We start from the raw sequence: 16,286 nt of genomic DNA, 5'->3' as shown, positions 1-16,286 counted from the left end.
GAGAAAAGATGGGAAATATTTTTCCTCTTCCATTAAGACAAAACATTTAAATGTGTTTCTTTAATTAAGATTACACTTAGGAAATGAGTTTCTAAATAGAAGAACTTTTAAACACAGGATGAGTGTCAGAGTTTAAAGGGATTTAGACGTCACCTGAGTAATCCATTAAAAGTTTATCAGACAAACTGTAAGATTGTTCTTGTCAGAGAGAATTGAGAATAAGATTGCTGGTTGTCTGAGACGGTTGAGTTTCAGTTCTCTCTGGAAACAAGTCCTAGACGAATGTCTGACCTTCCCTTTCAAGCATAATGATTCCATGATTGGGGTAAGTGTAAGGAACAATGACTGAAAAAATGAGAGTGAGTGTGATCACAACCCAGCCTTTTAATCTTGCTCAGTGCCAGGGGAGAGAGCAATACCCATACATGCCCAGACAGCAGAAAAGGAGAAAAGATACTGAGGTTGGGAGGAGAAATCAGGAAGAAGAGAGGGAGAGAGAAAGAAAGTAGAATGCACAGCAGGGAGCAGTTCCCTGCCAGCCACAGATGTCTCACTTAGACACCCCATTGGGATGAAGGTCAAAGGGGCTGCTTATAGTTTGTTAGTGGGAAAGGGACAGGGAGAGTTAATTCTATTTTAGGCCATATGTGTATTTGGGAAGAGAGAGAAAGTGAAGATAAGTAGAAAATAAAATGACACTTAGGCCAGCTATGACGAAAAATGTTGACGTCTATACTAAAGTGAAGGCAGAGGTTTCCGACATGAGCTTTGAGCCAGTAAAGAAAAGACAGAGAGAGAGGGTGGGTGGCAGCAAAACAATGAAAGGTGCCCAGAGCCGTGCTCCCTGTGGAATGTCAGTAAATATTAATTGGCTGATGTTGGCATTGGTAGGCAGAGTGAAGCTTGTGAAAGAAAAATGCCGTTGCCAGTGGAGCACGAAAGTTCAGATCTCGGAGCTCAAAATGGCAGCACCTGAGCAAGCAGCAGAGTCACATCCCATATCACCAGAGAAAGTGATTCTCTGCATATGAGGCCAACCTGTCTCAAGGAAAAGTAATCACACAATCATGACAAGAGAAAAAGAACAAAGTCTGTGGGAGCCATGAAAATATCTCCCCTTCTCTGAGAACATACTCCCTTCTCCTGAGGTATGGTAGCCCCTAGCTGAGAAACCAGGGCTGTCCCAGGTAAACAGCTGTGAAGGTAGGTGCCAAGAAGCCTAGATTTACCCACTCCAGAAAACCCTTTTGTCAGATGTCTCTGGAAACCTCAGAAAATGTTATTTTGGGATTTGGCTCTAAGGTTGGGTAATTGGTAGACTGTCATTCTGGAGGAAGAAAAGAACGGCATTGCTTCTTTAGATTTCAATATTAGATGGGAAACGGAATGCTTTTGACGGTGCTTGGTGTTTTCATGAACCAAAGTTCCTCTCATAATGGCAGGCATGGGCCTTTTGGGTAAAGGTTATTTTCTTGCTCTTGTTCTACATTGGTAGGTACCTGATAAGGCAAAATGATTGAAACAGTGGCTTGAAACGTTAATAAGAAAATGGCTCAATTCCCATGTCAGAGAAGTGCTAAGTTTACCTGAAATATATTCTACTATAATACTGTGGGTCAGTGTCTATGTGGCGTGATCCAAGGACTTGTCTAGAAATACATGTTTTATACATCTTTTAAAATTACATCTGACCTAAAGAAAAAATATTTATTGTTCAATAATATATTCATTTTAAAAATGCTTTTTACACCTATAAATTGTCCCAGCCCAGAATTCTAAGTGCAAAAATGTCAGTGTCTGGCACATAGTAGGTACTTAATCGATATTTGTTAAGTATGTATTAGATATACGAAGAATGTAAGAATCAAGTAAAAATATCAAGAATGTGGGTGTTTGTAGAAAATTGTTTCCCTTTTATTCCATAATTTTCTCCTTAAGAAAATTAAGAAGAAATTGCAATTGCCATATTGCTTTTTCTTGTGGGTGATATCAACCACAAATAGCAAGGTAGTTTTGGAGTCATGAAGCAAACTTCCCCCTGCTAAGATCTGGGTAAGGTTTTAGCCACAAGAGGCCTAATAAAGCTCTTGAAGCATTTCCTAAGAGCTCACAGAAGATTTAAATGCCCTACTACTTTCAACTAGACAAATCCAATTCATTTTAACAAACAGTTTTGAAGTGCCTACTAAGTGTAAGGCCTTGTGCTAAATGTCTGGAAGAGCGAGTGTTAGGTGGAGCCCTCAATGGGTATAAAGAAATATGTATGTTTGGGAGTTGAGGGTGAGGGTGTGGGAGTTGTGTGAGTAGGGAGAATGGGACAAGAAAGAAACTTCAAGTGTATATCCACCCCTGTCCCCAAATATACTCGTGACCCTAAAAGAAAGGTCATTTTAATATTGTAATTACATATGTTTCCTGGTTTTATCGTTACAGCTTAAGAAAACAGCACCACAAGTATGGGTGGGGTGCTAGAACTCAATGAATCCACTTTGGAACAAGAAGCATGGGTGGAACTTGAACGTTGTTGGACAAGACTGAAGCAGATGGCAAGGCAAGGTACCGTGTTACTCAGGTGCATTCTTGTAAGTATTTGGACAGCCAGTTAAACACAAAGAAGAACCCAATTATGGCAAATTGATTCTGCATAGAGATTTTATTTTAATCACCAACTGACAGTCTTAAGTTAAATACCAAATAGAGCAGATATAAAGATTTTGGAAAAAAGTGTGAGGTAGCAACTCCAAAGCAGTTATCAATACTTTCCTCAATTATCTAGATTTTTAGCAACTATCTTAGTAAACACTTAAATCTCCTTTCAATGCAGGAGATCAATGCTTCCATAAAATTCAGAAAACTGAGAAAGTTAAAAATATTTGTAAGAACTATAAATTGCTTGGGTTCACTCTCTTCCTTGTATGTGGGACTTATAAAAGAACTGATACAGATGAATAGAAAATACTGATTGTTTCATGTTTATGATGTAAGAAGACCATCAACTTCTCAACATCAAGATAAGTAAATGCCAAAATCAGGTCAGAAAAGAACTTTTCAGAATAAGGGCCTGCCTTTAAAAGTCTTAGCCAAACCGTAACAGAAAGGATAGTCTCTTAGTCATGATTTATAAACAGAAATTGTACCTCTGTACCAATTGTAGAGGATAAAGTCAAAACAGAATTTACAGCCTCCTGCTAATAGCCTGATTTAAAATGTATAATCTTCCCTACATTTCCCCCAAAGTACCTTTTAAAGGACTCACTCTGCTATCCAAACAACTTGCAAATGCATTCGGTAAGTTGGTCTATAGTATTTATTCTCTTTCCTGTTATTGACTCAAGATCTATTTCTCATGATTTGCTTTGTGCTCATTCTTCTGCCAAATAAAATATTAATTGCATTTTTAGCTGCACTGCTGGTGATCAAAGAATTCTGATATGTCAAGCTAAACTGACAGAAATAGCATCCATTAACATATTTATAGGTTCAGAGCTTCTAGAACATAATTATATCCATTAATTACTCAACAGTACTCTATTACAGGCTGAAAAAGAAAGGCATTTGCAACTAAATACTTTTACTCAGAATGAAGTTTTTTTTTAAATAATAAATTTTCTCTAAGGAAGGTTCTATCTAAAGGAAATAAGGCAAGAGAGCTCACATATCTATATGGACACAAGGCAGGATTTTTAAGGCATTCATTTACTAACTTTGCAATAGAATGCTCACAAAGTAAATGAGATGGCACATCCAGAATAGTTTCAAATAAAATAATACCTTAAATATTACAGAGAAATTTAATTACTATTTTAGAGTTCTAAGAGTGACAATCTGAAGCTGGTAATTCTTGATGATAAGATTCCGAGCAATGATTTTTACTTTCAAATAAACTTCTAGTATTACATAGGACCAAAGCATTTGGAATTACATACTTTTCTGAACATGCAATTCTAACACATAAAGAAATTAAAGCTGTCCAGGGAAAAAGCTCTTAAGATGTTGGAAAGTCATAGAACAAACAATTATTCTGTGGATCCACCAGCTGTGCGAGTCCTGAATCTGCCAGCTGCGTTTAGTATATGTATCATAGAAAGGACAGTAACACACACTTGACTCCTCTTGGCCAGTTAATCAGCATGCAAAATGACGGTTTCCCACAATAACTTCAGCACCGGACCCAAACACATTCTCTTTTCAGCAAAGAATGAAGTCATTAAAAAAAAAATCACACAAGCTGCTTTCATAATTTCAGCACGAACACAACCGAGATGTAAGGACAGAAAGCAAAGCCGAGTCTACCTGTACATATGTATCTATACATATTTCACTGAGTTCTTTGTTGCCTGACAATAAATTGCAAAGGCAGTCATATTTGAAAGTAAAAACCATTAAACTGTGTTTATAGGATACTGCAACAGACTCGCTGAGGGAATAACAAGGAAAGCACGATACCTTTAGTAAGTCGCCTCAGAATTTGACAACGGCATTTAAAAGAGACAGCTATCATTCTTGCTCACTGCTTTCTGTGGCAAAGTGTACTCAAGGCTCTCTGCTCTGGTGGCTGCAGCAGCAGCAGCATATGAATTCCTTGCGCACATACCAGGAGAAAGGTAGTCCCAGTGGGGAGTGACAAAGCTTAATTCCTCTTGGCTGATGCAGAGGTCCGCTACATGTCATCTGGCAAATCTGTGTCATTCACTACTACTACCACCCCTGCCTGCCACAGCCTCCTCCCCCTTCACAATCACAATGGCTTAGAAAGTAATGCCGTTTCGATAGCAACAAAGCACCAAATTGTACAAAGCAGGGACGACGCTGGGTGAGGAGCCATTCCATAAATCTAACGCTAAGCACTGAACAGTGCATTCTGTTTAAGGCAAAAGGCGATGTATCCAGTCAGTTCAGCCACCATCAGCCCCTTTCCTTCTCAGCATCAAGTCAGTGTCCTTTATATGTCTCATTTAATGGGAAATGCAAGTGAAATGCTTACACTCTTACTTTAGGAAGAAATGCATGGGTCATGTACTATGTTCTTTAAACAACAACCAAAAAAAAAAAAAAAAAAGGAAAGAAAAAGAGGGAGGGCCGTTTATATTGGGGATTGAGGAAAGAATCATAGTTCTGCCTATAGCGGGGAAGCAGCTCTAGGACAGAGACCTCTTTGGTACTTCCTGAACCTATGAGAGTTAAGGCAGTGTCTGTTTATAGAGGGAATACAAGAAAGGGTTAGGGCTAGGCAGACAATCAGGCAGATGGAGTCCCAGCCCCTTTAATCACCCTTCCAAAAAAGGACTTGGCTGGAAAGCAACACAGTCAAGACTGTTTCTAAAGATACCAGAAATAAAGGCAAACAAGGCCAAGTATTTCTATTTTTAATATACTTTATTATGCTATTTCCCAAACAACCATCCCCCAAACCATTCTTCTCATTATGCAAATAAAACGGTCTTGCGACATAGCAGATATTTGTGAGTATCTGCTCCAATGGAGTGAAGAGCAAATTAACAAGCCCTTCACAATCCATTCACAAAGTGACAAGAAGGCGGAGCACACCTCCTCATCTGCCAGCAGCAGCCTGCTCGCCATATAGTCAATACGAACTAACATTTGGTAGGGAATTTTAATCAAAATCCAGAATTCTCCCACAGGAGTTAACATAAACATTCAGGACAAAAAATTAGACAGTTGGCCAGGAAGTTTAAGAAAAAAAAAAATCAATTAGTCAAAATGAAAAGATATATCACTGTCTAAACTACTTGATTAATATTTCTAGGACTTTATGAATTATTCATACAGTTTTATTCTCTACTCTTCAGGCTGTGAAAAACCTTTCAAGCTGGTTTTTAAAATAACTTCCAATATTCCAAATTTAGTGGTAAAACTTTCTTTTCTTCATTCATAAATTCAATATGAACTCAAACAATTTCAATCCACTGCTATTGAAATGCACATGCTTTGTATTTTGAGTCCAATAGAAAAATAATTTGTGTGTGAAAAACATCTGAATATCATAAGCATCTACTTTAAAGGTTTTTGAAAAGAACAGAATTCTTTTACCAAGGATGGTCTAGCTAAAGCAACCACTAATCAATAGAAAATACTATATTAAATGGACTGCAGTGCAAAATCAAATTTTTATAATTGTTCTGATTAGCATAAATCTTTCTTTGAATTTCAACCCATATTATGTTCATCTCTATTAGGTTATCCCTAGAAATAGTTTAGCCTCCTTGATATTTTTTTGCTTTAAATAGAAATATACCTTAGTACTAGAGAACTGACTTACTAGCTGAAGTGAGATAAATACTTACAGTTAGCTCTTTCCAAGATTCTTCTCCAAATCTAACATATTTCCTAAAATCCAGGCACTCAGAATACGCAGCTGTCAATTACTATTAGTAGAATCTTGCCTGTGGAACACCACCACCCCAGCCCAGTCTATTCAAATACAACTCAAAACCATACAGGAATCTCTTGCCTTCTGCTATTTTGCAGACTCAAATCCAATTTGCTTTTTCCTTATGACTAAAATGATCGAATATTTTCCCCTTTTCCTAACATGCTTATTTTTTTTGTTTTGTTTTAAAAGCTCTATCCTCTGGTCCCAAGAAAGGTCTTCAGAACTACTAAAATGTCCTATTTCTTTGGCAGGGGAAATAACCCATCATGGAGCTCTTTGAAAGGTTTCTGAGAGCCCAAACTAGGGGATTGTTTTTTCTCTCTTTGAATACTGTGGCTGCCAATCCATATCTATCCTATTAGTCTGCCCAGGTGCAGCCCCAGGAATCTTACAGAAATGGAGCCTCCTGGAGTAACTCTTTTCCAGAAAATGAACGAATTCACCAGGTATTCCCATCTCCTTCCATTTCTGGCCTCACTAATGCTTGGAGATTTCCTGGGGAGCCACTCCCAGGTCAACCTTCTTGCCCTAAACCCTTTGTCCTCCCTTTGCCTAATGCAAGCTTAGCCTCCCATCCTGAACTCTAGCACTGGTAAAATGCCTTCCAACAATGCAAGCTTTCTATCTCAAAATGTATCGATCTGTAGGATGAAGGTCTCAAATGGCCAAGGCAACTGGTGGAATGTGGACCACAGGCTCCTAACATGAGCTACTACAAGGCAGAGTGACCTACATTTCTTGGCTACCAGATCAATGTAAGCATGTGTCTTTGGGACCTGTCATGAACATGTTAATTATGGTGGCTCAGCTGTCTAGACAGTTCAAACTTTACAACATGCTCTGTGAGGGTCACCAAGTAGGGGTTATGGAAAAAGAAGGCAGGTAAAATTGTACAAAATACAGATTTGATTAAGCCCCAATGTGATCTGAAGAAGAGTGAGTGAGCTAGTTCAGGAGGTTTACCCCTCTTAAAAACACAAACACCTCAATACATGAAAACATGGGTTTACTGGATTCAGGGCAGACTAGTCCCTTAAGATGATAATTCTTATTTCAGTGTTTCTTTAAAACATTAGTTTTGCTAAGGTGTAATACAAGTGTACCATGTTTACATAGAATTTAATGAATTAGAAGGCACTTTCACACATAATGTATCATGGAGCGACTCTGTTATAGGTTTTTGATGCAGAAAAGGAAAACTGGTTTCAGAGAAGGTGTTTTTCATCAAAGTCATTCAGCTAGTAAGTGGTAAAGAACAGGAAAGAACCATAGCTTCTCATCCCTGGCTAATCATTCTTTCTCCTCTTGTTTTTCACTGCTTCCTTGCCACCAATACAAAATGTGATCTAGTTTACAGGGGGACAAATTCAATTAACAAAGTACCTTTAAGTGCAGTTATCTTTTGACAGAGGGAAAAACTAGTGCCTATCACCTATCCCCTCTGAAGCACAGCTCATGGTTCTAGGACCACCCTGACCAGAAGGAACCAGAAACAGGTGACAGTTAAGGCAAGTACCGTCTGGTGAAAGACCATTACGTATCAAGTGTTTACAGGAATCCCTTCTCACTGCATGGTTAGCCCATCCTGACTGGCCTGTGTCATGCTGGTTTTGAAATATTTGGAATATCACCTACATTGACAATATGGTACTAATTTTATCATAAGAGGGGGGTGGGTTGTGGTGTATGGACAAACAAAACCTTAAGATTGGCTCAAAGATTCCAATATAGTCTCAAAACCAAAGCATTCCACAGCTTCATCAGCAGGTGGCACACATAGCCCCATAATCTTATTCTAATTTTCTCATTTCCTTGATTCTCCGCCATTGTATTCATTCTTTTATATAACATCTCCATCCCAAAAATAAATAGCACTGTTTGGAGGTTCTTCTGATTCTTAACAAGAAAGAATCATCATAAACCAAAAATGTTCTGCCATATACCTAAACCTGGAAATTCATTTTGCAAAAAACCAAAACAATGAGGTTAATCCCACAAATACTCAACTATTTTATATCATTAGAATCAATTTGATTAAAGTGCTAAAATAATTTGCACTTTCTTCAACTTCATAAATCTTTCTGTTACAAAATACACCTGATAGATCCCATTTATTTGCTTATTCATTTAACTATTACATTTCTTTTCCTTTGCATGCTGTTGCTTAAAAATGCTTAACATGCTTAGCTCACTATTTAAACAGCATGGAACATCCTGACTTGGCTAGTATCGAATATACTGATCCCCACACCCCCTACCCTGCAACCCATACACAGTTATTAAATGTTGTGTATTTCCCAAATCTTCCGGGTATTTTAAAACTCAGTGTTCTCGGAGGTCTTAAAATGTGACTCTCACCCACTTTTTCATCTCCTTACAGACAACGTCACTGACTCATTCTTAGCTTATTATAATCGGCCATTTTTACTTCCCTTTTCAAAGATGCCAAAAGCAACCATGAGCTCAAAGATGTTATAATTCTTGTGACCACTGTCTGCTACTTAGTTCAACTAGTGTGTCAACATGAGACCAAACATTAGGGTCAGACAAGGGAGATGTACACTGAACAGAACTTGCCAGTAATGAGCTGTCATGAAGGACTATTAAAAAAGCAAGACCCAATTTGCTGACACAGGTTCTAAGGGTGTGAAAAGTTGGTGTAATTGCCCAAGACAGAATTTATCAGGCATTTTTTAAAGCAAATATTTTATGAGAAAACATTTTTATAGAAGTAATGATGCCTTTAGGAAGTGTCATTAGGACATACTCTTGCAAATCTGGGGTGATTAAAAAGCACTTAGTAGCTCAGGGCCTCTGGTGTGTTGTGATATAAAAGGGTGGGTATAATGCACACTTCATGCGTCATTTGCTTATCTAGGCAGGGCTCTGATGCCCATAACAGTGCCAAGGAAAGAAGGTTGCCTCCACTGAACATGAAGAGGCCAGGAAAGCTCCTGTGAAGGTAACAACCTTAGAAATTCATCAGCTAAAAGCATCTGGTGGAAAATGTTAAAGATAGAATATGTAGAAATTGAGAAATGCTTGTACAAGAGGAAAAATCTACCAGAAATCATCCTCCTAAGAGCCTAGGTATGTCCAACTGTTTATGGAGGTATTATGTAGGAGAGAATGGTGTAATGGCCAAAAGCACAGCTTGGAATCAAATTGCCTGACTTTGACTCTTGCTTTGCCACTAAATGGCTGTGTGACCTTGGGCAAGTTTCTTAACCTTTCTGTTCTTCATTTGCAAAACGGTAAAAATCATTTCTAGGCTTGTTTGAACGGTAAACTGAGTTTATCTGTGTAACGTGCCTAGAACAGAGAGCAGTAACAGCTTTTATTAGCCACTTTGTATTTGGTAGGAAATACAATTGTACAATTTGACACTTGCTTACAGAACCCAGACTCTTCCTTAAATTAGCTCCATGTGATTAGTATGGATTGGTTTGGTCAGAGAAATCATAAGCAGGTGGAATTGGGATTAACAAGTAAAACGCACCCTTTTCCACAACATTTCCTGTGATTACAATGGCACGAAGTCATTTCCCTTCTTTGACTCCTGCAACCTCTTCCTGCTCTCATGCCTCTTCTTTCTCTGCCCATAAATGTCGGAATTCCCCCAAGCTCTGTCACAGCATGTTGGTCACCTTCTTCAGCATTTTATCCTCTCCTAGGGCTCCAGCAATGACTTCTTTGCCTTGACTCTCAAATCTCAACTGTCGGCCCAAATTTGCTCCCTCATTTAAAACTCCCTTCCCCTGGCGGGGGACGGTGGCTCATACCTGTAATGCCAGCACTTTGGGAGGCCGAGGTGGGCAGATCACTTGAGGTCAGGAGTTCAAGACCAGTCTGGCCAACATGGTGAAACCCTGTGTCTACTAAAAACACAAAAATTAGCCAGGCGTGGTGGTGCACACCTGTAATCCCAGCTACTCAGGAGGCTGAGGCAGGAGAATCACTTGAACCCAAGAGGCGGAGGTTGCAGTGAGCAGAGATCCCACCAGTGCACTCTAGCCTGGATGACAGAGCAAGACTCTGTCGAAATGAAATGAAATGAAATGGAACAAAACGAAACGAAACGAAACAAAACTACCTTCTCTCATCCTTGAGTCCAACATCTGTGGGCAGCCTTCATGACCATCTCCAACTAGATTTGAACTGAATCAAGCTCCATTTCCTCCCCAGTAGGATGCACCTTCCTCTTCCATGAGCTCACAGCATCATCACCCTCTTTCTCAAGCTCACCTTTAAAACGCCTCTTAATATACTCCCACCTGACTGCCAGCATCCTAGTCCAGACCTTCACAGTTACTGTGCACAGGAGTTTTCTCCTACAGACCTTTACTGATTACCTTGTTCTAGGCACTGAGGTTCTGGGCCCCACACACGGGTTCTTCCTCCTAACTCATCCCAGAATCATTGACCAACACTTGCTTTTATTTGTATGAATGTCTGAGTAGTTCTTTGGGGGCAGGGGGAAGTATTACTTTTCAAATTTTGTAGGGCTAGTCAAATTTTGTTCTTTTTTTTTTTAAGGGCTAAATTAATAAGTACTTTAATATAAATAATCTCATGGATTTAGGATATCATACAGCTGAGTTATGTCAGATACTCTGACCAACACTTTGCAGATAAAAGCACATTATTTGAATAATAAAGAAAAGTGGAAACCCAATAGGGAGAGGTTCTATATTTATCCAAATTAAAAAGATTAATTTTCAATACATAGACTAAAGCTGTCTTAAAAGAATGTTCATTTTCCACACTCCCAGGATATAGTGGTGGTGGGCTTATGCGCTACTAGGAAGGAAAGAAACACAGCTACTTCAAAAATCCAACCCCAACCATAAGGAGTAGTGATGTGTGCACAGCAGCTAGGTTAGATCAAGGGAAGAAATTAGATTTCTAAAACAGGTTGGATGAAGTAGTTTATTGACAGTACTCCCTCCATACCCAGCTTATCACCCTTTCTTGTTTTATTTTATTCCTATATCACTAATCACCATCTAACACACTACCTATTTTGATTATTTTTCTGTTTATTGTCTGCTGCTCCCTGCCCATGGCTTTTTTTAAAACTGAGGGCAGGATTTTTTGGTCTATTTTATTCATTGTTTAGAACAGTACTTAGCACATAGCGCCAATGTTCAATAAACTTCTGTCGAATAAATAAATGTGAAAGGATTTCCCTTCTAGTGGATTTCTTTTATATGCAATACTGTTTGTAAAACTCTTACGGAAAAGAGGACGCTCATAAATTACTTTAAAAAAACAACAATAGCTCTGCCACTTTAAGAGAAAATTCTTCCAAATAACATGATTCTTAAATGTTACCTGTTTGCAGAGGAGAAAAAGGAAAAGGGATGTGTTTTGTGCCCACATTTCCAGAGCACACCTCAGATTCATTCCTGGTGCTTCTGACAAGATCATAAGGACCCTGTTGTTCACCAAATATGAAGAAACATACAGTCCAGCTAGTTGTTCACTGAAGTCAGAGGCAGCAAGAGCAACAAAGAAAAAGGCAAAGTAAAGATGCTAAAATTAAAAATTTGTTTTGGTCTGTGTATGAAGGAAATACCAAATACACATTCATCCTGATAGTAGATTCTGGTCTAACATGCATAATTATAGCCTGTCAAGGACATAATGTATCTCTAAAGTAATTCAGGCATCTGTTTTTGGAAGCTCTAGTAATACATTGCTAAAAACTCTGTAATTCCATCTTCAATAGGGCTTTGTACTATAACAACCTCCAAACTAACCTTCTTGCTGTTCCAGCTGCTATTTTGATGACTTTCTTTTTGTGGCATAGGAAGGAGCTAAGTTTTCCATATTAAAAATGCATATATTAAAAACAAACTAACTACAAGACCTTCTTGCTGTTCCAGCTGCTATTTTGATGACTTTCTTTTTGTGGCATAGGAAGGAGTTAAGTTTTCCATATTAAGAATGCATACATTAAAAACAAACTACAAAGCCAAGCCAGTGGCTCACACCTGTAATCTCAGCACTTTGGGAGGCTGAGGCAGGAGGATCACTTGAGCCCAGGAGTTTGAAACCAACATGGGCAATATAGTGAGACCTTGTCTCTACCAAAATATTTTAAAACTTAGCAGGCTCATGTGATGGCACACACCTGTGGTCCCAACTACTCAGGAGGCAGAGGTGGGAGGATTGCTTGAGCCCAGGAGGTTGAGCTGTAGTGAACCATGATTGTGCCACTGCACTCCAGCCTGGGTGAGACAGCAAGACCCTATCTCAACAAAACAAAACAAAACAAACAAACGAACAAAAACAAAAACCAAAACCACTACAATAAAGCCTCTTCAATTCTAAGACACATTACTCCTTCAAATAAAACTGTACTGACAATATTTTAAGGTATCCTATCAAGTATATATTAACATAATTATCTTTTCTGATACAATGAAGTGGAAAAACTCTATCACCCCTTCAAGCAATGTGTACTATGAGTCACCAAAACACATGCAATTAGGTGACAAATACTAACACCTAGAATATTTTAATCAAATATCACTAACTGTAATAATGGTGGAAAGTAAGGAAAAGGAAAATTAAACATGGGAAATAGGATGGTAGAGTTGAAAGATGTCTAAGGAGTCAGAAGCCTCAGGTTAAAATTCTAATGCAGTTACATATTGGCTGTTTCATCTTGGGTAAAAGTGACTGAGCACACCCCTTATGCCAGCCACCATGATGGGCCCTGGATGTAAAAAGGTGAAAAAAAAATACAATTCCTTTGCTGGAAAAGTATATTCACAGGGAAAGTTCTAACTCACAATACTAAACATGTAGTTCTAAATTTTAACTTAAAAGCTACAGAACCCATTTATACAAAAGGTCAGTTAATCCACATGAATTGCTCATGCTTAAACAGCATCAAGGGCTCCTTCCTCTTCAGGGAATAACACCTTAATTTTCTCTTGCGGACCCACTCTCGGTCCATGTGGTGTGCATGGAGCTGGCACTCCCCTACCTCTACCCCTCCAGGTATGGGTATCAAGGCTGACTAAGTGGAACATACAATCCCTTAGTCACAGGGACTGGTCCAGAAATAGGCAGTCACACAAGCCATGCTAATGAGATGTAATCCCAGAACTTTTGTTAGAACTGCTGCAAAGAAGATAGTCTGCATTCCACTGGGAATGGTAGGATATGTACTTGGAGTTGCTATCTTATCACCACGTGGGAAAAGCTGACTTTGAATCATATCAAGACAGAGGAAAATAGAGTCAAGGGATGGAGAGTGGCATATTCCTGGAGATGCCATTGGAACATCCGGATTCATTCATTTCTAAATCCCTAATACACCGGACTTAGTTACTTCAGTCAGTATGGTCTCCATTTTGCTAATTTAGTTTGAGTTGGATTTCTGTCACTTGGGATCAAAGAGTCTTGTCTAATACTCTTTTTTAAGCTTTAGATTCTTGATCTGTAAAATAAGGCAGTTGTGTCTAAAATTCCTTACAGTTCTACCATTCTATTACGGTACTGACTTTACCAATTTCACTGGGTTGCTGTGATGATCAAATTAGATAATAAATAAGAAAGCACTTTGTCAATTTTCAAGTGCTTTACAAAGAGTGGACTGGCTATGAAAATAATATTCAAATATATGTGTATTTGTGTGTACACTGAAAAATTAGGAGGTCCCAGAGTCCATTCCATTTGTAATATAGTTATATAAGAAGCATAGACTCAGAAAACAACAAAGAAAAAGGTCTCACTCTTGTGCTTCTCTCTTAGGAAATTCACATTTTACCAAATCTCAAAGGTTTCTGCTCATGATATCTTGTCTTCCTAAGTTCATTACCAAAACCCAGAAGGGTCCTTTTCTTTCACTTAAAAAAATAGTGCCTATTATTTTCCACTTTATTTCCATAAAAATGACATTAAAGTGCTCCTTGGGGATGTTTTGCAAACACTTTCAATCACCAATCACTGACTCTGGAAAAAAAAAAAAAAAAAGGAAAGGCATTTTATTTTCCTTCAAAGGAGGAAACAACCCTCTAATAATGTCTAAAGGGGAAAAGGGGCTCTATAAAAATGGACGCAGTGAAAAACAAGGGAAAAGATAAAAGAAGTCAGGGTTGAAGGACATACTTCACTGGGTCTCTTCCTCTCATCAGGCACCTTCTTAACATCCAGGTGCACAAGCCCCCTGCAGTCTAGCAAGTACACCTTCCCTTTCAGGTCTGCACAGCTGCACAGTCAGGCAAGCAGCTACTAGAGGGCAGCAAAGGATCAGAAATGGGAGTGCAGGGCTCAGGCAGGCTGGCTGGGAACTGACCAGATGACCAAATTGAGGCCAGATACTTGAACACAACCTTGGTCCAGTTTCCCATCAAAAGACAGGAAGGATCATGGGATCCCTCTAAGTTCTTAGATGAGTATAACAAAGCTTGTGTTGACAGTAATCCAAAAATTTAGCACAGTATCTGGTGACAGTAGCAGAGGCCGAGTTGTCAAGAAACGAGGGGCACATGGGAAAGCCAAGGGGAAGCCGAAGTCCAGGAAAAGCAGGCGGAAGGTCAGGGGAACCTGGGTTCTGGTCAGAATTCTGGGAACCAATTAAGTCAATCATTGTCATTGTCATCATGATCATCATCAACACGGCTAGCACTCACTTACTTCTCTGTGTGCTAGCCATGGCTTAAGTCTATATATACATTTCAAAAGGCATATGCAGGAGAAACATTTTTACCTAGCTTTACTGAGGTATATTTGGCATAAAATTAAAATTGTATATATTCAAGGTATACAACATGATGATTTAATATATATATACACTGTTAAATGACCACAATCAATTAATATATTCATCGCCACTCAGCATTGATGTGGGTGTGGCGGGGGTCATGAGGGTACTTAAGATCTACTCTCTTACCAAATTTCAAGTAAAAAATACAGTATTATTAACTATAGTCACCATGCTGTACATTAGATCTCCAGAACTTATTCTTTTTGTAATTGAAAGTTCACACCCTTTGATCAACATCTCCCCATTTCCCCCACTCCCAGACCTCTGGCAGCCACCATTTTACTCTTTTATGAATTGGACATTTTAATGTATTGTAATTTTAAAATTATTTATTTTTATTTATTTATTTTTTTTTGAGACAGGGCCTCGCTTTCTTGCCCAGGCTAGAGTGCAGGGATGTGATCATGGCTTGCTGTAGCTTCAGCCTCCAGGGCTCAGACAATTCTCCTGCCTCAGCCTCCTGAGTAGCTGGGACCACAGGCAAATGCCATCACACATGGCTAATTTCTTCTATTTTCTGTAGAGAAGGGCTGTCCCTACATTGCCCAGGCTGGTCTTGAACTCCTGGGCTCAAGCAATCCTTCTGCCTTGGTCTCCTGAAGTGCTAGGATTACAGGCGTGAACCACCACATCCAGCCAAATTTGACTTTTTTAGATTCCACATATAAGTGAGATCATATAATATTGGTCTTTCTGTGTCTGGCTTATTTCACTTAACATAATATCCTCCAGGCTCATCTATATTGTAGTAAATGGCAGGATTTCCTTCTTTTCATTGCTCAATAATATTACACACACACACACACACACACACACACACACACACACCCCACATACACCATATTTTCTTTATTTACTCATTTCTTGATGGACACTTAGGTTGTTTCCACATATTGGCTACTGTGCAATTAACACGGAGGGTACAGGTATCTTTTCAAGATGCTGATTTCATTTCTTTTGGATATATACCCGCAAGTGGGATTACTGGATTGTTTAGTACTATTTTTAATTTTTTAGACCAAGCACGATGGCTCATGTCTATAACCCCAAGAATCTGGGACGTCAAGTCAGGAGAACCAGCTGAGCTCAGGAGTTTATGACCAGCCTAAG

At 38.9% G+C, this 16,286-nt stretch overlaps 1 protein-coding gene across 14 annotated transcripts in view; it reads right to left on the bottom strand.

The window, feature by feature from the left end:
- Positions 1-16,286, bottom strand: part of GRIP1 (glutamate receptor interacting protein 1) — a 716,800-nt gene that overhangs the window by 321,315 nt on the left and 379,199 nt on the right. For 3 of the 14 annotated variants that reach the window (XM_009424972.5, XM_054664153.2, XM_009424977.4), the window contains exon 1: positions 4,447-4,673. The exons of 10 other annotated variants lie outside the window; for them this stretch is intronic. In XM_009424972.5, the coding sequence (XP_009423247.1) occupies positions 4,447-4,501 (55 nt within the window). In that variant the 5' untranslated portion in view covers positions 4,502-4,673. Of the gene's footprint in view, positions 1-4,446; positions 4,683-16,286 lie in introns of those variants that run through there. One more of the 14 variants, XM_009424978.4, reaches the window with a different exon arrangement.

This window comes from Pan troglodytes, chromosome 10 (genome assembly GCF_028858775.2).
Source record: "Pan troglodytes isolate AG18354 chromosome 10, NHGRI_mPanTro3-v2.0_pri, whole genome shotgun sequence".
Lineage (NCBI taxonomy): Eukaryota > Metazoa > Chordata > Mammalia > Primates > Hominidae > Pan > Pan troglodytes.
This window is presented reverse-complemented; position numbering and strand designations above follow the sequence as displayed.